The sequence below is a fragment of the Pipistrellus hanaki genome, assembly GCF_964339955.1.
Source record: "Pipistrellus hanaki genome assembly, chromosome: 4".
NCBI lineage: Eukaryota > Metazoa > Chordata > Mammalia > Chiroptera > Vespertilionidae > Pipistrellus > Pipistrellus hanaki.
The window spans coordinates 68,498,546-68,522,670 of NC_140506.1; the positions used below are offsets into that span (position 1 = coordinate 68,498,546).

At 39.0% G+C, this 24,125-nt stretch overlaps 1 protein-coding gene across 1 annotated transcript in view; it reads left to right on the forward strand.

Annotated features, from left to right (window-relative positions):
- Positions 1 to 24,125, forward strand: part of MEGF10 (multiple EGF like domains 10) — a 158,241-nt gene that overhangs the window by 24,007 nt on the left and 110,109 nt on the right. Inside the window, exon 2 of the mRNA XM_084881395.1 lies at positions 20,352 to 20,480. Coding sequence (XP_084737521.1) covers positions 20,368 to 20,480 — 113 coding nt within the window. The 5' untranslated portion in view covers positions 20,352 to 20,367. The remainder of the gene's footprint in view (positions 1 to 20,351; positions 20,481 to 24,125) is intronic.

The following is a 24,125-nucleotide window of genomic DNA, read 5'->3' on the forward strand; positions in this document are numbered from 1 at the left end:
TTTCCTTGACAATGTATAATTTAGGTTTTTCAGAATGTTCCAAGAGAATTTGTAGGTGACTAGATTCTTAAGTTAAGCTCTCTTACTTGGAGCTAGTGAAGCATATGATTCATAAAGCATAATCAAGATTTAATTTATTCAATTCTTTAATCAGTAAAGCATAAACCTGACCTGCTCTTCTGGTTAGCCCTGACAAGGAATATGCTATATTTAACAGTTGTATACACACATATGTCATGTAAAGCCATACCATTAATGATCCTCCATATTTGTTTCCTATCCAATACCTAACATTTATAATTCATTTTTTATCCTCTTTATGCATTTAAGACATTTTATGTCATTGATGTCAATCATATTTCTTGCCAATGATGAAAGTAGGCATGTGAACACTCAGATTTTACCACATTAAAATGTGCTTTAAGAAACCTTCTTTATATACAGTACACAGCAAAGAGTGAGACATCCTAGGTACAGTGGAAAAGAACTGTGGTTCAAGCAAAGACACTGTTTTCATGACTATTCAGTTATGATAAAAGCAATGTTTTCCTTTAAATAAGATTCATATTAGTTTTTTTAAAATATTTTCCTTAATAATAACAAAGATCTTCTGGAATAATGCAGTTTATATTTTAGTTCCAATTCTATTGTTGGGGGAATGTTTCTATAAATTCATGGCAATGCCTTTATGAGATGAAGTGGCTACTTGGCCAACCAAGAATGGCTCTGAGCTAACACACCACCTCCTGGAGGAATAGATCACATCAGGGATCCTTTCTCCAAGTTACTCAGGGTCCCACTGATTCATTGTTTCCCCCAGGTATAGATCCCGTTCTCAGTTATTAGCCTCTCATTTCAAGCCTCTGGACTCATATCAACTGTCTATGACCCACAGGATATGATCCCCTGACTGCCCTCCAGCCTTAAAGATGATGTGAATGTTGTGTGCTCTGTAGCCCCAAGTTTTTATCTAATTCAGTTAACCATTTATTGAGTATGTATTATGTTCTCCTAGATGGGGGAGAGGTAGAAATTAGGGAGGAGTGGAGTGTAAAAGACAAGACAAAGACATGGGCTCTGCTTTCAAGGAGTTTAGTTGAGCAGATGTGATTGGTTATGTCAAAAGATGACCAGTAGGCAAAGGTAACATATATGCATCAGATGAAGAATGTGAAAAGTGGGTTCCATCAGAGATTTCTGTGCAGTTTTAGTGAATAGACTAAAGAATATATTTACTTATGTCCTAGATATGATGTGTTCCCATTCAGAGGATAAATTAGTGCAGAGAGAGAAATAAGTTGACAGGAAGCTTATGTAATAATAAGAATTTCAGACAATTACAGAGGCTTATATGTTGACCTTGATTCATAGGAGTGAATCATAAACACTATCAAATTAGCAAGGCAGAAAAAATAAAATTCATGTAGGAAACTATTTCCATCCTCCATAGATTCTTCTATTAAGATAGTCTTTATGCATAGTTTAAATTCATTAGATTTTATTTTCCCTTTTTAAATTAAATGATTAGAAAGTTAAAAACCTTGAACAAGTGACAGTAATATAGTTTATAGTAATTGCTTCTTCATAAGAAGGATACTAATGTATTCAGTGTGATGGGGTTAACTTAATATTGAATGGTTTCTGTTACCAGTGGTTTCCAGTATTTATGATAATGTGAAGATATAGCTATTAGAGATTTTGAAATTAAAAAGGAAGAGAATTTACATTAAAGTCAAAAGGGAAATGACATTTTAAAAGAAAAAGAATGGAAGAAGGGAAGAGATTAAAGATAATTTCATAAATTGCAAAGCCCATGACTGTGCAGAATCCAGAACTCATAGCTTTAGTTAAAATACCTTTAGCCTCTGTGGTTCAAATTGCCATAAAGAGTTATCAAAATCTGCTTAAAAATAAAGGTGATTCAGCATGAAACCTGTAATTATTGTGATAATAATGTTACAGTTTATTTATTCTTAACATTATTCTTAGTGCATTAATGCCCACCTGTGCTTTTCATTTCCTTGCCACATTTGGGTAATGAACACATGTACATTTAGGGTCCATTGCAATTGCAGTTATTCTTTTACTTGTATTTACAATGTGACCTTCTTCGAAGACCACCAAAGAACTTAGTTACTTCTCAAAATTAAACCTTAAAATATATCTGAATCCCTTTTTTTTCTCTTTCTGTCTATATTTCAAGAATATATTTAAATCACTTTATAATATTATCTTTCCCTTTTGTAAACTGTATTTATATTATATTCCACGAACATGTTGAAGCAGGGCAGTTCTTCAGTTGCTGTGGACTGTAATAAACTGCTAATTATTGAGGTTTCATTTTGGGGGTTTTCCAGACATTGTTTTTCTGGTGAAGTTTGCTGAGTTGGGTCTCTTTGCCAGCCTGCACTGGCAGGCCAAAGGGATTGTGCTTTTCAACCACAAGGACACTACTCTTCCAAAGAGTTCTTAGCACAGCCTTTGAAAAGTTGGTTCCATTTTTCTTTTGCTCCTGATTCCTGTATCTTCCTTTGTGACTTCTGTTGCCTGACTCCCAGCTCATCTTGGACCCTCCCTTTGCAGCTCCCAAATGTATGCTCCTGGTCACCTCGCTTTGCCCACAGCTGAGACGAATACCAGGTCCAAAGGATCCTGTCGCATGTTTAAGCAGGGCTACTTACTGAGAATAAAGGAATGCCAATGAAAAGAAAGTCTCAGGCTTTTAAATGAAATTATAGAATAACTATTCATTAAGCCCTTGAAAGTATCCATAGATTCTCTTCAGAAACAACATACATTTTTTTCTCTAATTAAAACAATATTTTTATGGCAAAGCTTTCATTGTTTTCCTTTACTTATAATCATTAATATTGCAATCATTTTGTTGCAACTCTGGGATTTTCCTTTACAGTTGTATAGTTTAGAAATTAAATGGGACAATTGTGACCTTTTTTTCCTTTTATATTGGGAAAAACATTTCAAGATCCAGAACAACTGATTTATATAATCTGAGCTTTATTTTTCCTGTGGGTCATTCATTCGTTCATTCATTCAGTCAATCAGTAGTCAAGAAGTTAAGTGCTCCATATGTGGCAAGAACATGTACAGATGAACAGTGTACTGTTTTGACATTAAGAAGTTCACTACCTAGTGGAGAGATGAGTAAGAAAATGGTGAATAAAATAGTGTGTGTAACTACTCTGACAAAATCCATATCATCTTCTCCCAAGAGTCCTAAGGATTATGGGAGCAAAGAAGAACAATGTCTAGACTGGCCTGGGAGCTCTTCTAAAATTAAGTAACATTTGATTCTCTCTGTTTATTAGTTTTCTTCTCCCTTTTAAATTTTTATTGGATTTATTGGATAAATTTATTGGTTAATAAATTATTTAGGTTTCAAGGTACAATTCTATAATATAATACATCATTTGTATATTGCATTGTGTGTTCACCACCCAAAGTCAAGTATCCTTCCATCATTATTTATCTCCCCTTCCCTTTTTTCTATATCCTCCCACTTCTTTTCCCTCCAGCAATTACCATACTGTTGTCTGTGTCTATGAGGTTTTTTTTCTTAATCTCTTCACTTACTTCATCCAGCTGTCCAACTCACCTCCCCTCTGACAGCTGTCAGTATGCTCTCTGTATCTATGAGTCTGTTTCTATTTTATTTGTTTATTTATTTTGTTTATTAGATTCCACATATAGGTGAAATCATATGGTACTTGTCTTTTACTGACTGGATTATTTCATTTAGTGTAATACTCTCCAGATCCATCCATGCTGTCACAGAAAGTAAGATTTCCTTCTTTTTTATGCCAAGTAGTATTAAATTGTGTAAATTTACCCACTGAATGGGAGAACATATTCGCCAATGATACATTTGATAAGGGCTTAATACTCCAATTTATAAAGAACACACATACAACTCAACACCATAAAAACAACAAACAATCCAATTAAAAAACAGGCAAATGGACTGAATAAACACTTCTCCAAAGAGGATATAGATGGTCAATAGACATATGAAAATATGCTCAACATCAGAGAAATGCAAATTAAAACCACAATGAGATATCACCTCACACCTGTCAGAATGGTTACCTTCAATAAATCAACAAACAAGTGTTTATAAGGGTGTGGAGAAAAAGGAACCTTCTTACAATGTTTGTGGGAATGCAGACTGGTGTAGCCACTGAGGAAAACAGTATGGAGTTACCTCAAAAAGCTAAACATGGAACTTCCTTATGACCCAGTGATTTCCACTTCTGGGAATATATCTGAATAAGCCAGAAACACTAATTTGAAAAAATATATGCATCTCTATGTTCGTTGTAGCATCTATATATTTAAAAGGTGAATATGCAAGTGCCCCTTTGCGAGTTAGACCAGGAGATGGGGAGTTTGATTGCTTGCTAAGTTGTGAGCTGACCATAGGGGGGTGGCACAGAATGAAGGAAGGTCCTGGTCTAGCAGCTAGCAGCCTGGGAGGAGAAGGCCCTAGCTGGCAGCTGAAGGCCCCCATAGGCATTGATCACTGGCCAGGCCTAGGGACTCTAACCATGCACAAATTTCATGCACTGAGCCTCTAGTTATTTATAATAACCAAGATTTAGAAGTAGCCCAAGTTTCCATCAGTACATGTAGTGTCATTATTTGTCTCATTATAAGTTTTAAAGTCCCCCTTGTCTGATATAAGTATTGCTACCCCAGCTTTTTTTCTTCCCATTTGCATGAAATATCTTTTTAAATCCTTTTATTTTTAGACTGTGTGTATCTTGCATTTTGAGTTGAGTCTCTTGTAGACAGCACTTATATGTCTTTTGATTGGAGCATTCAAATCATTTACATTTAAAGTGATTATTGTTAGGTACATATTGATTGCCATTTTATTCTTTACTAGAAAGCCTGGTGCACAGATTCATGCACACTGAAAGGAAAATAATTAGAAGGTGGCCAGCAGGGTGGGACTGAGCAAAACAGGCCAGACATGCCCTGGAGCCAACCTCCCACAATCCCTCCCCAGCCGGCCACACCTGGGGCAGTGCTGGGGCTCAAAGGGCGTCTGTGGAGAGAGCGGGGTCATTCCGGCAGGAGGGGTCCCTCGGCCTGGCCTGTGGGGATTGGGCTGAAACCAACAGTCTAACATCCCCCAAAGGGTCCCAAGAGTGTGAGAGGGCAAAGTTGCTGTTGCTTGGCAGCTCCTGTGTTGAGCATCTACCCCCTGGTGGTCAGTGCATGTCATATCAACCAATTGCTCACTTAGCCTTTTATATATATAGTAGAGGTCCAGTGCATGAAAATTCATGCACTCAGAGGGATCCCTCAGCCCTACTTGCACCCTCTTGCAGCCTGGAACCCCTTGGGGGTGTCCAACCAATGGCTTAGGCCCCATGGGGAGTGGGCCTAAGCCATAAGTTGGACAGCCTTAGTGCTGGCACGGAGGCTGGAGAGACTTCCGTCACCACTGCTGCATTGGCTAGCCATGAGCTTGCTTCTGCCTGAGCAGAACTCCCCCTGTGGAAGCGCACTGACCACCATAGTGACTGGTCAATTTGCATATTACCCTTTTATTATATAGGATAACTATATTTTTCTATTTTTTCTTCTTGTCTCCAACTCCTCCTTCTCTTCCTCTTGCTCCTCCTCCTCCTTTTCTTCCTCCTTTTTTTCCACTCTCCTGCCATTCTTCTTCTTCTAGAAGGCACTGTAACTTTTGTGTGTGTGTGTGTGTGTGTGTGTGTGTGTGTGTGTGTATGTGAGCGCACACGCACGTGCTCTAATTGGGTGTCTTCTGATATCTAGTCTTCTAAATTGCTGATTCAATACTAGGCTTCATTTAACCTACTGTTTATTCCTTCTAGTGTATTTCTTCATTTCAGGTATAGGGGAGATAAGTAATGATGGAAGGAGACCTGACTTGGTATGGTGAACCCACAATACAATATAATAGAGGATGTATTAGAATTGTACAACCAAAACTTATATATTTTAATTAACCAATGTTACCCTAATAAGTTCAATAAAAAGAAAAATAATTAAAAAAAACTTACTATCAGCAAAACCTATTTATCTTTTCCATTAGAAGTTAAACTAAAGGACTTACCTGCTATTATAATAGTTAGAATGAGGAATAAAATTAAGTTAGTCATAAATGACAGGGATATATATTTCTCAACTTTTTATTTCATATTCCAATGTTACAATGAAATGTAAAAAAACTTGACTTTTTTAGGAATATCCAACCAAAAATTGACCATTTCCTCTTTTCTGATAGATGGTTTTGCTAAAATATAAAAATGATAAACAATTTAAAATGATGGGACCATAATAAGTAGGTACAGTTGGCATCATTGGCTGAAATGAACTTAAGAGTACTTTGGAAAGCAGATAAAAATGCCAAATGATGTGTTTTTAAAAAGTTGTAAAATCTGTACATGAGGTAAAAGATGATAACTGTTGCAACATTTTTTTCCACTGGGAAATTCACTTAAGCCTGAAAAATAATGAAAAATAAATTTAAAACAAAACACTTCCAATAAGCAGATCAAGCATAAGTGGTTGAGAGTAAGAGATAATTACTGCAGTGCCCATGAAAGTTGTAAAACTATGCCCTATTTGAAACTGACAAGTGAAATTCATCCTGAGAACTTTTATTTATTTTTTTAAAATAAATTTTATTGATTTTTTACAGAGAGGAAGGGAGAGAGATAGAGAGCTAGAAATGTCGACGAGAGAGAAACATCAACCAGCTGCCTCTTGCACACCCACTACTGGGGATGTGCCCGCAACCAATGTACATGCCCTTAACCGGAATCGAACCTGGGACCTTTCAGTCCGCAGACCGTCGCTCTACCACTGAGCCAAACCGGTTTCAGCCATCCTGAGAACTTTTAAAGAATAACAAAGAGAAGTATTTTAAAGTACATAGGAATGCACAACTGCCTCATGATACATGAAAATTATTAATTCTTGAAATACATATTTTTGAAATATGTTTTTTTCAACAGAATTTTATTTTTTCAATTCACCAATTTTAAATATTGCTAGAGAAGTCTTACCAGACCAAAATCTTTTTTTAAACGTGAGTGTGGTTTTTTTCTTAAATTTTTTGTTCAAGTTCACATCCTCACTATACTTTTTATTTTCTAAGTTCCTTCATTCATTTGCCCTCCTCTCTGCCAGGTGCTGTTCTAGGTACCAAGGATAGCACAGAGAACCAAAAATGCACCATTGCACTGAAGAAATTGAGGTTGTCCATTTATCTTTAAACTCTTTCGCCACAGCCATTAACTAAAGTTTTATGAAGCCTGTGTCTAATCTACTCCTTGGATGAATAGACTGAGTAGACATAATGTACTGTGAACACCTTCCTCCTTGGAATGAGAAGGAGCATTCATAAGTTGCCTTATTAGAATGTTGGCCATTTCCTCAATATTTTAGTGTTAAATTTTGATAGGAACCCTAGGGTTTATAATTTGTATATTTTCACTCTATGTAGACTGGCATCAGCCCCAGGAAACAAATGTAAGTTCATCATTATTCTCTTTGTATGTAGCAGTTCATAACACTGTGCATGACAAGCTCACAGAATCTTGAATTTTGGCCTAACATTAGCCTAAACGGAAGCTATTCATGAAATAGCTTTGTGACCTGGAGCATGCACTCAATTCCTCTGGACCAGAGCATCATCATCTGTAAAATTAGAGTATCGGCCCAGCTTCCTGCTAACAGCTATGTTCACACGAAAGTTAGTGAGTCTTAGGCCTTCTGATGATATATAAGACAGGCAAGTAGAAAACTCAGCTCTCCTTGTAAGTTCCCCTGGCCATATATTTTGCATTTTCTGGCTGATATTCCTGAAAGGGAAATAAAGCAGAGAGAGAGTGAGTGACTCGTCAGTGATCAAAGTTTGACACTGAGTCAGACTAGAATTTATCTCAGTCTCAAATTCTTTCCTTCCCCATGGCATCCAGGTCCCGGATTTCCCTAAAAATGGCAAAAAAAAAAAAAAAAAAAAAAAAAAAAAAAGGACAAGTATGCAGAGAAATAAGAAGAAAGAATTATGAATAGTGTGAATGAAGGAAGTAGTATGGAGAATGGCTCTTCATTTTCCTATCAATATGAGATTGTTCTCAGACTGTTACTCAGGGTCAGACAGGGTCACTTCTTGAATACAAGGTCTGTCTAGATACTCACAGGAAGTGGTGTTGCTACTTCAGCATGTGGCACTTTATCTACCAAAACAAAGGCCTATTTTAAGAGTCATAAAGTTGGGGTTTGGGTTGTGGCTTCGTATATTTGCATCTATATGCGATTGGTGAGGAAGCGGAGGTGTAAGGGAAGGCTGCCCAGGAATTTTCTCCTAAATGTTCTGGCCAAATGCAACTTTGAATAATTACCTTCTTCTGCCTACTTAGACTTCCTCAGCAGTTTCCTCACATTTTGCCTCATATCTTCAAAGATTTTGACCCTGTGGGCTTAAAACCATAAGGATAAAAGTGTCCAGACACTTTTGTGGCAATGCCCACTGCGGGAGATGTCTGTGGTCACTCCGCATCCTGGTCTGGATTAGTGGTTCAGAGCTGAGTAACCCTGGGAAGAATGGCAGCGGAGTCCTGGTTTCATTGATTATTGGAAACATCTGTACAGTCTAAATGTGGAAATACCTTATGTACCCTCTAATTCAGATTCTCAGTTTGACCAGGAAATAGTTTCGTCACTTGGAGAATCTAACTTTTAACGAATTTGCATTTCAAGAAGCATTTATTGCTTCAGCACAGAAATGGAAAACTTTTATTATTTTATTTATTTATTTTAATATATTTTATTAATTTTTTACAGAGAGGAAGGGAGAGAGATAGAGAGCTAGAAATGTCGATGAGAGAGAAACATCGACCAGCTGCCTCTTGCACACCCCCTACCAGGGATGTGCCCGCAACCAATGTACATGCCCCTGACCGGAATCGAACCTGGAACCCCTCAGTCCGCAGACCGACGCTCTACCACTGAGCCAAACCGGTTTCGGCGAGATGGAAAACTTTTAGAAAGACTGTTTTACCTGATGGAGAAGTGATCAGACTGGAGTTAAGATACCTGATTCTGGGTGTTAGCTTTCGATCATCCATGTACTTGCTCCATGATCATAGTCAAGCCATCATAACTTGGGACTTGAATTATTTCATCCATAAAATGAAAGATTTTGATTGGATCCCATAGTGCCTTAAACCGTAACTATATTTTCAGCACAAAAGCTCTGTGGAACCCAGGACATATATAGTGTTGGGAGCCAAATGAATTAGAAAAACCTAAATTACAATATCTACTTTGAAGCATTAAAAAATAGAGGAATGGGGGGTGTGTGTGTGTTTTAATAGAATCTGGATAGATGATTTTTTCTAAAATCTTGGTTCCCTGGAAGTTCTTTTCCTCATAGGGTCTTTGCCCCCCTGTGTTTTTGTCTCTAAGAAATGGCCTTTGAGATAAAGGCTGGCTAGATTTGGATTGCTCAGCTGTGTCCTAATAGTGAGTATCTCGGGAATTGAGGGTTACGTAATGACTGAGTTAGGAGAGCAGGGGACATGCAGGTGCCCCCGGTCATGTCAGTGGTGGGGCAGAGTGAGTGCTGTCATCTTTCCTACTAAAGCAGCACACAGCATGGATAAGAACCTTCCGTAGAGAGGGCCATGTGAATACTTAGGCTTCCCATTACTGTTCCACTCCCATGTTCGAGGGAAGACCCAAGTTTCTGATGACACTCAAGCATCCTGCTGCGTGTCAGAGAATTAATTTTTCCTCTTTCCTTTTATTACATGTTGACTTTTTCTTTCTAAAGGAAATTGCCTTCTTTTGTCATTTATTTTGTAGCAATTAGATTTTTTTTTCCCCTGCTTGTGTCAGGGGATTGGTTAAACCCAAAATGCTCACCCTCTGTAATAAGTAATGTTGGTTGAAAGAAAAAAGAAGGCAGTAAGTCCCCCTTTCTTCCTGGGTTGATCAAGTTCTATTTTCTCATTCATTTTTCTCAAACCTGTTCACTCTTGGACTACCTGCCGTCCCATGAAGTGCTTGGACATTTTACCTTAAACCATGTTACTCAACACCATTCCTGACCTGGCTCCAACATTTCTCTCCCACTCCTTTCTCTGCTCTGTGTTTCAGACGATCTTGCCCATTTGCCTTTCTCTCTTACCTTTGCTCTTACTGCTTCTTCTGGATACAACCTCCCCTATTTCATCTACTCAGCAAAATCTTTAATAATGCCATCTCTTGTGCCCATGCATCAGTTGAAAATACTTTCTGAATATTTATTTTGTAACCTTCTTTAGACCCTAATCACTTATTAAATTACCTTGTCATTATCATCCAGATGACACTACTTTCACATTAGATTGTCAACTCTTTGAGGGCAAAGATGGTCTTCACCAATGTTTGGTGATTGAAAGAATAAATGCATGTTCTATAGCAAAGGCATTGAAAATTTTCTATGTAAAATAATGTAAAAATAATTACATTACTAAAATTGTAAAATAGTGTGAAAATAATTTCATTACTAGGACAGTTGATGAAAATTGACTTGGTTCTGTAAATTAGATAGTAGTATTGCATCAATGTTAAATTTCCTCATTTAGATAATTGTATTAGAATTATATAGGTAAATATCCTTATTCTTAGAGAATGTATGTTGAAGTATTTAGAGGTATAGGGACATGATTTGTACAAATTACTCTCAAGTGGTTAAAAATATGTATATCTATGACATATATATATATATATTTATATATATATATATATATATATATTATATATATCCTATATACAATAATAAAAGCATAATATGCAAATCAACAGAACGGCAGAACAACCAGTCATGGGGGGGGGTGGGGCAGGGGCAAGACCAGCGAGCAGGTGGCACCAGACCAGCCAAAGTACATGCCAGTGGGCAGAGGAAGGGGACAGCAATGGGGGGGTTGGCGACCAGCAGTGGCAGAGGGGTGATTAAAAGGGCAGGGCCGGTCGCTTGGCATCCCCAGATTGGCTTGCCAAGTTTGTCTCCAGCAGAGGGAGGCCACCAGCGAGTTTGTCTCCAGCAGAGGGAGGCCACCAGTGACAGCGGTGGGGTGTTTCAGGGAGGGGCCGACTGCTTGCCATCCCCTGCAGAAAGCAGGACTAAGCCATCAACTGGACATCCCCTGAGGGCTCCAGGACTGAGAGTGCATGAAGGGCTGAGGGATCCCCTCACCTACAAGTACACACACACACACACACACACACACACCCACATATATAGATATATATGTGGGTGTGTGTATGTGTGTATGTATATAGAGAGTGACAAAATAAATGTGGCAAAGTGGAGTCTGAGTGAACAGCATTCTTTATTCTATTTTTGTAGCTCTCAAAGAAATTTGAAATTATTTCAAAATAAAAAATTAAAAAATAGTAATTCAATTTCATATATCATCTAATCAGAAATAATCATAGAAAACTAGTTCAACTGCAGGAAAATGAAATGAGAATTTATTTGTAGGTGAAAAGGTAACCAGGAGAGGAGTTTAGAATGCACTTATTCACTGTTTTATATGTGAGCCAGCACAGAGCACATGATGAACTCTCCGGGTTACTGGGAGGCAGGTCAATTCTTCTGGGCAGTACAATGCTGAAGGCTTCAGGATAATCTGGGGCAGTGCTTTGTGTGGAAAAACAGCAGGTGAACCTCAAAACACAAGCATTGCCAGGGCTATGCCTTGAGGGACAAAATTACTTAAATTGGAATTAGAAGTGTGGAGTCTTGCCAGGAGTTCTCAGATACACTGCAGGTGGTTCCTTTTGTATGCTACTGCCACTGATGATCCAGCAAAATAGTGGGCATTATTGAGAGCTATTTTGCAAGTCAAACAAAACATTTTGGATATCGACATATTGAAATACAGGCATATCGGTTCTCTATTGCTGTGTAACAAATTACCTCAAAGCTTAATGGCTTAAAACACCAAACATCACCTCACAGTTTCTGTGGTTCAGGAATTCGGGAAAAGCTTAGCTGGTGGTCCTGGCTCAGGTTCTCATGAGGTTGTAGTCACTGTGTCAGCAGAGGCCGTGGTCACCTTAAGGCTTGACAGAGGATGGAAGATCCACTCACCGGGCTGTTGGCAAGAGTCCTCAGTTCCTCTCTATGTGGATCTCTTCATTGGGCAGCTTTAGTTCTGATGACACGCCGGGAAGCTGGCTTCCCACAGAATGGCGACTGAGAAACAAGATGGAAAGTGCACTGCCTTTGGTGACCTAGATTCGGAAGTATACTCTGTCATTTTTGCCATATCCAATTGGTTGCACACATCTTCTCTATTCATTGTGAAACAGGCTCACACAAGGCAGGAATCATTAAAAACTTGCATCTGGCTATCACAATTGGGTATAATTAGGGCTGCCAATGTATAGTTGTTGAAAAAAGAAAAAAAGAAAATTTTATAAAAGGGCTGTGTGTGTGTGTGTGTGTGTGTGTGTGTGTGTGTACAGATCCCCCCAAATTAGGACTCTTCAGGTTGAGAAGAATGAATGGGTATGTTATTGAGGAATATTAAATTTTGAGAAGTTTAGGAAAACAAATATGATTTTATCCACCAAATTCTGGGGTAAGAAGTAGTGTTTGAAGTTTCTTTTTCTATTAAAAAGAGAGGTGTATTGTTTTCCCAGTAGGAGATAGACTAAACCGAGAAAACAGAACTGGGATTCAGAATAATTTAAACCCCAAGTAGCTGTCTCAAATATCAGCATATTTTCTATTATTTCCCTCAGTCTTACCAATTCTTTTGTTTATTTTATTTTATTGGTATATACTCATATAGTTCTCATTCCTTAGGCCACTACCCTGGGGTGGGCAGTCTCACCCCACACCTGAAGCACTAACCTCACCCACTTTTCTTTGCCCCCAGTCTCTGTCCTCTCCGTTGGATTCTGCACACCTTCTCTCCAAAACACCTCTTTCACAAAGAAATGCACCCCGCTCAAAGAATTAAGTGCATTTCACTGCAGACAAAACAATCATCTGACCTCCTTAGTCTGGTGCTCAAAACCCTTGCTCACCAAGTCTGTCTCCCTTTCTAGCACCACTTCTCAAGATTTCTTAGAGCTTCTGCTCTCCACCCTTGAGACTTGGCTCACACCTTTCTCTTTGCATCATGGCCCATGGTTTTCATTCACCCAAATCCTTCCTATTGCCCAGAGGTTATGCTGAGGTCAGATTTCAGACATTCAAGTCATCAGCCAGACTCCCTGAATTCTCTTCTCTGTTTTCATTGTCTGATTTCAGGTGAAACACGTGGTCTTAGTGGATGAGATTGCATATGTAAGGTGAGAAGGCTCTAGGAGGCACGCAGTGACTTCTGGTTGTTTTTCTTTTGGGAGCTCTGTTCAAGGGTGGCCTCTTTCTTGATCCTTTGCTACTCACATTGATGTCTTCCCTCCTCTTCAAACTCTAGCAGTTTATTTCCATATTGACTCATTTGTTAAATAATCATATTTCATTTATGATCTTCCTTCCTATTAAATTTGGAACTATCAAGGGCAGCAACCCTGCCTTAAGTCAGAATAGTCCTCACCATTGCTTGCATGATAGCTCATTAGTGAGATATGTTTGTGGATTTTGTTCCATATATTGTGGACGATGAATTCATAGGGACGTTGTAGAATATTTCCCAAAATTGATGACAAGTGGGAGCCAGGATCTCCCCCAGCTACGGTTGGCTGGTTACGTAGATGAAGCTGTACCTCTGTGCTGCCTCAGCATTTTCTGGCCTTAATCATGGCTGCATCATACTATATTGAAATGGTCCATTTGTGCCCATTCTCCACGTGGGGTTTGAGCTCCCTTGGGGTAGCTCAGTGCCTGTCATCCCCAGGGCTTTGCTCAATTTTTTGTTTGATGTGAAGTGCCAGAACTGTTACTAGAACACTCACTTCATGCTAATATTTAAAGGATTTTTTTTGGTTGTTTATGAAATGGTTATCAATTTATAAAATAGGGTTTGAGAATTTTTTTATGAATGCCAATAGATATACTCATTTAACTTATATTCGTAGCAGCTTCCAAGGTATGCTGTGGGACTGCCCTTATAACATGTTATAATTTTTCTTAGAGGAATATCTTCACTGTGGTATTTAATATTAGCATAATGACATGAGCCCTTCCCTCTCCCCTGGGACAAAAAGTATGTATCACACTTGTATTGCTTCACATGAATGGTTACGTTTGAGGAAAATAATACGCTATTAGAATAACTAGCTTTGGATGCTGAAAACTGGAATCATGACAGTGCCTTAGGATTTCTTCTTACCAGCAAGTAGTATTTACAAGGAAGTCCTCATCTGGGATTTTCTCAGGGCAACAAGCAAGCATTACTCTTTTGACATATTCAATATTCTATTAATATTGTTATTAATACTCTATTCACAGGCTCAAAGAAAAACACAGGAAGAACACAGCATATTACCTTATCCCCCACATGGGCGGCCTTTCAGGTTAAAGCTAGTCCATCCTTTATAAATAACATGTACAGGGTGGGAGATTGCAGGGTGGATTGTGGGAAAGTAGCTATTCTTAATCAAGAAATTCATTTTCATTTAGAGAACTGTGAAAGGAGTTTAGAGAAATGAGCTTGAGAAAAAAACTGGATGAGGGCACCCAAGTTATTTCTCTGTGCCCTTAATGTTTCTAGGAAGGAAATCGATTTTAGAGTCAGAAAGAATTGTCTGGAATCATCTATCCCTCTATTGTTACAAAAATAAATCAGCTAGTCAACGCCCCATTATTTATTTCTTCCTAGCACACTGATAGAGGAACTACTCCCTATCATCAGAGGCCAGACTCATGTCTTGTAAGGACTTTATTCATCCTGAGCATTTACCGTGTGTTTTCGTGGTAAGTAAGCAAAGCCTGCCTTCCTAGTTGGCAGCAAGAGTTAACTTCTGCCTGCTGTGTTTCCTCTTTCTAATAGCAGCACTTTAGCAACGCTAATCAGTTATACTGATTTTCTGTTTTGATTTTTCCATAATAATTAAGTGAATGATATGGAATGCAATCAAGTTTGGCGGTAGGGGGTTCATGCAAATGACTCTTTATTTTTTTACATTTTAAATTTTGTCAAATGGAACCTTGAGAAAAGTTATTTGAAGACTGAAGACTGGCTGGGTGGCTGAAGTAGCTTTCCACCCAATTTAGAGTTTTGAATATTTTCAAAATGTCCATTTTAATAAAGCAAATTGACATGGTGTCACCTTTTTTAAAAAATTAAAATAAATCTATTATTTAAAGATGGTATTTTGTTTTTAGTTGTGCTGCAAAGTGGAAGATTATAGTGTAAGATGACAGCTTAAAAGAGAGGAATGAGGGAGAAAAATGTATTACCTTTCTTCCTTCAGGGTTGACATAAAGGAAAAAGGTACCCACATGGAAACCTATAGAACAAATAAACTAGGGAAAGAATATATAGGACACTCCTCCCAAAATGTATACACACTTTAACAACTGATAACTCAATTTTCATTCCTTTTTTTTTTTTTTTTTTCTGATTTGAAATAATGGGTGAAGCCAGACTAAGCTTTGAACAAAGAAAATTTATCCTAAAGTGCTACTAGACTTTTTTTAATGGGGTTACATAAAAGATAAAGTTTAGGGTACAAAACCAATAACAGTCGACAAGTTTAGGGTGCACAAATACGGAACAAAATGATTCTTGATGTTTGCAATTCCATTGCTTTGCTTTGTCAGCAGTGCCTGCGCCAGAATGATCATCAGTTTGAAAACAGGCATCGACAAAATAATTATTCAGTTCTGTAGATTCTTTTAAATTTTGAAAATGAACTTATGTTAATAAACACTCACTTTATAATCATTCAAAATGTGTGCATTTGGGGGGCCACCCTGCATGTTATTTTGATAGTCTTTCATTACCTTTATTAAACTAGACAGAACAAAAGGATCATCCATGTTTCTGAACATAATGAAATGATGCATTTCTATAGTTCTTTACAGCTCATTGGCATGTTTATGAATTGTCTTCTCCCACCGTGTGTGTGTGTGTGTGTGTGTGTGTGTGTGTGTGTATCTTTTTTTTCCACCGTTGGAACATAGTTTAATGACCATTTCTGAAGCCTCCACGCGCACCCTGGAGGTCCTGAGATCAACCTAGTCCGTGGTCAGCCCACGTCCTCTGACACCAAGCTAATGGGACTTGGATCTATTGATATTTGAAGGGCCCAGGGCAAGGCCCCAGACTGAGCAAGTGCAGCTCAGCTGAAGTGCACACAGTTGCGGCGTGTAGGTTGATGGGGAGGCGGGGCTGTCCAGGGCTTCACGTGCAGAGCTCAGTGCGTGGCGGCCCACGTGGCTGCGTATGCACAGCACAAGCCCCAGGGAGCCGGAGAGCAGCCGTGGGCGCCACTCCTTCTTCGCAGGAGCCTAGAAACGTGCGTGGCCGGTGGTCCCCGAAATTTTGCCCTCGAAGTGGGTGACCTCTCCGTGGCCACAGTGCCCAAGGTCCGGTCACATCAGCTAGAACAGGAAGAGGTCTCCAGGCTCGGGTTCCTGTCCTCCAATTCCACAGCCTCTAGTGCTGAGCCAGCAATGCCGAGGGGGAGGATTTAATGGTACCGAAGCCCCAGTCTGGGCCTGGAGTCCAGAGAAGACAAGACAAGCTGCAGCCTTCTGCTCCAGGTACCTGGCATGCGAAGCGCATTCAGTTTCAGAGGAAGCATTGTCCTGCTGACACCTTTTCCGATTTCTAACCTCTGGGCCTCCAGTTTGGCTGCCCCTTCTTTCGACCCCCGTGGTCTACAGGCGCCTCAGAATGAGCCTCACCCCTCTCATCCCAAGGTGCCTCCATGTCTATCCAGACATTTGGATTATTTTCACAACAGGGTTTTTTTGTGTGTGTGTGTGTGAATTTGCATGATTCCAGCCTCTTAGTCTAGCAATTCCTTTTGCATTTGACATTTTATACTTTAATGTAAATTATTCTAGAATTCAGTTAATCTCCTAATTTTAATTTGGAAAATACTTTGGGAATAAGGAACCAAATGGAGCATGAATACATTTTTTAAATGTACTGATATTTTCCTTTTCATGAATGTAGCCCGCAGCTTTGGAATGCAGTTTGATTTTTTTTTTTTTTTAATGTCGAATTTCAAAAGCAACGAGGTGGCTAAATTCTGCTTCCCCCCCCCCCCCTGCCACCCACCCCCTTAGAGAAGTAAAAACCTTCAGAAAGCCATGCGTCAAGTGCAACACAAGAAGGACTACCAAAAGATTCATCCTAAAATCTTTATATTAAAGGAAAACACACCACGTTGTTCTTTTTTATTTTGGGGCAGTTTGATTCATTGCTTGCAGCAATTTCTAACTTTACAGACTAAACATTTCTAATTGGGAAATGGATGGCTTGAATCTGAGATGGTGATGCAGGATATAAACTTTTCGACTAGGGGTAATTATTTTTGAGTAGTTGGCAGATTACTGCTGACCAAGCCCTTGTTTCGCCTTTGAGGAAAGAATGAAAATGAATATACACATTTCACACTTCATTGAAAGGAAATACTTAGCCTGACATAGATAAAGCCAGGAGACAAGAGAGATATTTGCCATGCTTATTTGTTCCCATAAAATGTATTAAAGGTTTACTTATTTTGATGGATGAGGAAAACACTAGCAGTAAATTTATGTGTTTTCAACTGGGGAAATGAGGCAATAAAAATACCTACTTCTTAGGTTAAGTAACTGTGAGGATTAAATGGGAAAATCACATAAAAGGTTCAGCAGTGCATCTGGCTCGCGGTAATCAGTCAGGAAATGTTAGCTCTTGTTGTTTATTGTCATCGTTACTTTTTATTCATCCCTATTCAGTGGAATAGCTTTCGTTATATAATGTTAGGCTTCAGGTTTTACAACTTCCTGATGGTTAGTTTGTGAGATATATCAATAATTTGAATCAATATATAAGCCATATTTTGCTTTAAATGCTTTAAATGTTGGAATTATTTCATGAGGATTGAAATCCCCTTTAAAAAGTTCATAACCTCTCCCAATGGCTTGCACCATCTTTTAATTATTCTACAAATTAATAATATAGTTTTTCTTTTTTCCAATCAAACATTTTATTTGGTTTTAATCTTGGGGGAGGGGTTAGATATAGATAACTTGTCATAATATTAGTACCTGATGTACTTGTCCTTATAAACAGTCCTGCTTTTGAATAATTTAATACTTCTTCATTTGATATATTCCCTTGAATTTGCAGGATAAACTGTTTCTTAACATTAGGTTTTTGTTGCTATTCTTGTTTATGTGTTTGTTTTAAGATAACTTAGTTTTTTAAACCATAAGGTTATTATTCAATACACTTGGATCCCAAGTGCTGAAGACTGGTAACTTCATGGTGTGGAAAGTTAGTATAACGCCTCAAAATGCCAAACTGCATGGGTCATATAATCTGGCCTGTTGTTGCTAGTTTCACTAGTTTATCTATAAACAGTTAATTTTAATTAATTATTTAGTTAGTTTTAATTAGTTATTGCTTATTTTAAATTGGTAAACGGATCAGTGATTTCTTATTTCAAGTCTATCTGTATAATGATTATATAAAACTAGATTATATAAAACTAGAGGCCCTGGTGCATGAAACTCATGCATGGGTAGGGTCCCTAAGCCTGGCCGACGATCAGGGCTTATCCGTGAGGCAATGGGAGAGGGGCCCCCTTGCTGGCACCCACCTTGGCTAGCCTGGGGCCTGCAGGCTGGGGGCAGCTCCTGCATTGAGCATCTGCCCCTTAGTGGTCACTGCATGTGTTATCGACCAGTTGTTCCACAGGTTGTTTGGCTATTTGGTTGATTTCCATATTAGGCTTTCATTATATAGGATACTTTTACATAGTGTGACAAACTTTTCCTTCTTACTAAATGCTGAGTCCCTGGAGGCGAAGAGATGGATATGATGTCCTCGCATATACCATTACAATGTTACACTCTGGAGCTGACCTCACACATGGTAGGCATTCAATAAATGCCTGTGGGTGACCTCATTTGAATATCTCATAAGAACCTCAAACGACATATCTAAAACTGAACTAAAGCTTCAGCCTCCAGAGGAGGAGGGCTTCTGTGCTTCCCATCTAGAGAGGGTCCACCTTCACCCCAGTCCCTTCTCTCTCTTTTACTCTCACGTTCAGTCACCGAGTCCTGTGGGTTCTACTTCCTAAAAATATCTCAGTTCCCTGCAACTCCAATGTAGCTCCCTTTGTTCACCTCAAGTCATGTCCTACCTGATCTCCCTCTAAGGGTCTCCTCCTTCAGGTCACTCTCCCCTGCAGCCAGAATGATCTATCTGGTGTCACCGCACCCTTTCTGAGGTCTCCCTTAACCTTGGATGAAGTTCACAAACTTTGCAATGGCCTATATAACTCATGTTATTTCTCTGCCTCTTTCTCCCACTGAATTAAGTTGAGCCTCCTAAGTGCGTGGCCCTCCCTCATCTTCAGTTTCCTCTGCTTGGAATGTCTCCTCCCTCTCCTCTCCCTTTTGCTGCCCTGTTTTACAAAAACACCATGTTGTTATTTGTTTTTCTATTATGGTCTCTTCCTCTCAGTAATACCAGGTTCATTTTCTCTAACACTGACCTCAAAATAGTTTTATGCTTTTTTTCTGCACATCTTTGTATAAATAGCTTATTTATAGAAATAGCTGTAAAATAACTGGTTTTGTTTCATGGCAGCAGGTAGGGAAACTGAAGCACTACATGTAAGAAATATATGTCATAATTATTAAAGTATAAATTTCTTAAAGGGCAGAGACAGGAACTAGATCTGTGCTTTATGTCCAGTTTTGCACAGTGCCTAGGATAGAGTATTCAGGGCACATTGATCTCAGTTTGAGCCTAAGGTGCTTCTCTCTTGAGTCAATGAGGCTTCTGTTTCATCATTTATGCTTTGGGACAAATGAGGCCAAATTCTACTGTGAGCCTTCTTCTTCCAGAAGGGAAATATGCCTGATGAGAGAATCTGGAAGCCCGTATTGCTTTGAGTTGTTCGGGTAGATTCTTTTAATGTTAGCTGGCATGGATGAGAAGGGCTTTTGTTGTGATGGCAATTAATGATGATTTGCACATTGTAGAAATTTACAAAACAGTGGCCACCCTGCACCACATAAGAAACACCTCTCTCCCCTGGACCATGAAATCTGTGACCTGTCTATTTGAATACGTGGTTGTTATGCATGCTTCAGCCCTGGTGACAATTGGTCCCAAATGGCTGCTGTTGGGTCATTTTAATGCATCTCTAATTTGGATTTTTTTTTCTTGTAGGGTGCTCATCAGAAAAATGGTTATTTCTTTGAACACATACTTGGGATTTTTCTGTTTATTATGCCACTGGATAAAGACAGGATCATCTCTGAATCTTGAAGACCCTAATGTGTGCAGCCATTGGGAAAGGTAATAGTTCTGAAAGTAATCTTAGAAATAATTTCTAATACATTTCTTTATATACTGTCATCTTCAGTCAGATATATAAGGTTAGAATTTGATGATTGTAAAGTTACTTTTATGTAAAAATCAGTTATAGCTAATAAATCAGACAGTATTATTCATCTTGGTCTTATAGAATATATATTATGTGGGGGAGTGAAACTTGATATATTGATTCTTACACAGGTGCAATTATAAGTTTGTAAGAGTCAGGGAAAACATTACATTAATCGTTCAGTTAAAATGAATTCCCTAAGGTCCTGTCTCTGCTCTAACTTTATTTACAATAAGTTGGGGGAGTTGGACTTCTGTATGGAAATCAATGAGTAAGCAGTGGAAGACAGTGTATAATAATGCACTTAAAATGTAAGGCAGAAAAAAAAAAAAAAAAGTGCTTTCGGTGGCCTAAAAGGGAGACATTTCTGGGGACACTGGTAAAGCTACCTGGAGGTGGTGTCACCTAAGATGTTTCTGAAGAGCTGACATGAGCAGGTGGCAGTGATCGGGAGGGGTTCTAGGAATGGAGATGGCCTGACGCCTGTGCCCAGCAAGACTAGAGTCAGTACAACCCTTCTGGCATGGCTCAGTCGTTGAGCATCGAGCTGTGAACCAGGAGATCACGGTTTGATTCCCAGACAGGGCACATGTTTTGGTTGTAGGCTCGATCTCCAGGGGAAGGCATGCAAGAGGCAGCCAATCAATAATTCTCTCATCATTGATGTTTCTATCTCTCCCTCTCCCTTCCTCTTTGAAATAAATAAAAATATATTAAAAATAAAAATATATATTTTAAAAAGGTTTGAGTCATTACAGGACTGGAGGAGGACAAGACTGGATAGATTATATGAGAGCAGATGATGTCATGTCCAGACCTGGGCAATCTGCAGTAGGAAGTACAGAGAAAGAACAAAACAATGGGCTGTTCTCGGGGATCTCATGGTCCCCTTTGGAACACAGAATTAGCACAAACCATGTGATAGTGCAGCACAATCGAATGCAGTCTACTGAGCTCTGATGTGCTACTTGCATGGCTAAGAAAGTATCTTTATTCAGAAATAACATTGCAAATGCAAGTTTTTCAAATAGGAGGTGTCAAGTACTAGAGAGGAATATGTGCTTTTATTTTCTGTAAGTGCATTGACATAAGCTTTTTGGTCTCTTTTTGCTGTCACCATCAGCACCGTATTTACTCCCCCACCGAGCACACACTCTAATCACCCACTGGTAGGATGCACAAAGCTCAGAGCCTGTCCAGCACAGCAGCTCTGCTCTCCCAGGGCACACTGGCTCCTCACTCACAGCTTTATTCTTCAGTGAGGGCTCATTCCCATCCCCATGGGCAGTACTACAATCAGGATAACAAAAATACATTTCCCTGATCTATCAATAGAGCTATATATTATTATGAAACTTGAAGCTGTAGAGGAAATATGTATATGTAATAAAGTTTTGTTTGTGATATTAACTATATCATACAGAATGTAAGGGGAAGGATCTGTGTATTATCTTTATAGTCATTACAGCACCACTCATAAAACGTTTCATTAACAAAGCATATAATATTTATTAAAGTAATAAAAATACATCTCACATTCAGAAAAGGGAGAGTCCACTTGTGGTTGAACTTCCTGGAAGATAATAGTGATGGAATAGGAGGAAGAACAAATTTGTAAGATGCCATGAAATAAAAATCATCAGGTCTTGGTAAAACATTGACGACAGGATGTGAAGGAAGCAGAAAAGGCTGTGTGAGAGTGACGGTGTCATTGCACATGTGGAAAGATAAAAGGAAGAGAGCCGATTTGAGAGGGAAGGGACTCAAGTAGTTTGCTCTGTTGTGTTCATAAGGCCAATTTGGAATATGGGCCTGGAAGTGTGTGGGAATGTGGGTGTGGGAGCATGATGAAATGTGAACCGACAGGTGCTCCAAGGGAAAGGCTATGAAGAGAAAAGAATCCAAGACTTCAGATACACATTTTGTCCTGATTCCTTGCTCAGTATCTGACCAAATTTGCCAACACTTACTTGCACTGTTTTATTCACCACTGATGATCCCAAGTGTCTGAAACACTGCCTTCTATTAATAATTCTCGAAGGAGCTTTCACCTTCTGATAGGAGATGACTAATAATGGACATCAATTGGGAGGGAGGAGAAAGAGAGGCAGAAAGGCAAGGGACACATTCATTTTTAACTGTAATATAATCCAACTGTTGCACAAGTAATTAAGATAACCTCTAACATAGTCACTAATGGACCGGGAGGTTGAGCATGAAAAAATCGGGAAATGATGGCGATTTTTTTCCTGACTTTTATTTTTTTCCTATATTGAATGAACTGCTAGAAGGATTGACAGCTACAATCTTCTTATGGATAGATTTTCTGTTACAAAGCTAGAAATGATTCTTTGAAGAAAGGAAAAGGAAAGTGGGATTGTTTTGAGAAGCATGGAGAATGGAGGATGGATTAAAATGATCAAATAAAGGTGCAGGTGACAGGTTCTTGTATATTTTTGAAAACTAAAATGGGCTTGAATGGAAAAGGGGAGAGGATGGTTAGCTTAGGGACACAAGTCTTACCAGTAGGGCTGAAGAGGGCTCATTGCAGACTTTCCTGTACTAACACCCACCTGTACCCGATGGTTCGGAGCCATGGAGTCACCTGGAGGCTTGCTTCTCCGAGTGCAGCATGAGCCTCACCTTGGAGCTTGTGGGAAATGTGGGGTCTCTAGCCCCACCTCAGACCTAGAAACGATTTATTTTCAATTAAAAGTATGCCTCATTTTAATGCAGCAATGCTGATTCTCAGAAGTTGTACTTAAAATGAAATTAAGAAAAATGAAGTAATTTAAAATACCCAAGAGGTATAGTTATCAAAGGAATTCTGCACTGCATCCTTTTGGAACATGAGTAATTCCATGAATCACCTGTTCCTTCTCCCCATCCTCTCTTTCTGTTCTGTGAGTCCAAGTTCTTCCTTCTAAGGAAGGCACAAATGAAGAGAAGCTGTTCTTTGCTCAGCCAACCTGTTGGGGGTGGAACACAGAACTGATAGTAATTGAAGCAGCAATCTAAAGCAAGCAGAGATAAGAAATGATGATTGTTATCATATCTGATTTCAGTAACAAGATAATTTAAGCAGATAAAATGTAATTAACCACTTTGGAATGTGTCCAACTGGTGATGGCTTATTTCCTCCATGTTCTTCGACCTTAAACTAAATCTTGCTGGGGTTTCTCCCTGGATAATACTTATAGGTTAACATCACACTGATGATATGTTTTCAGTGTGTTGAGAAGGTTAAACAAACAAGCAGGAGATAAAGGGTTTTGCATCTGGATGCTTAAAATAGTCCGGGATTGAGATCAGATTCCTTTCATTCCACAATTTTCCCCCCATTCTCTGCTTTAGAAGCTTTAGATGTCCTAGTGACATTTGAAAGGAGACAGAGGAGCAGGGAGTGTCCAGGGAGTCGTGATATTAGTGCTGAGTCTAGACTACCCACTAGCACTGGGACACTCAGTGTTGCTCATTTGTGATGAAAACGAGATTGGACTAGGTCAACAATCTTCAGCCTTTTTCATCTCATAGCACATAAACTAATTACTAAAATT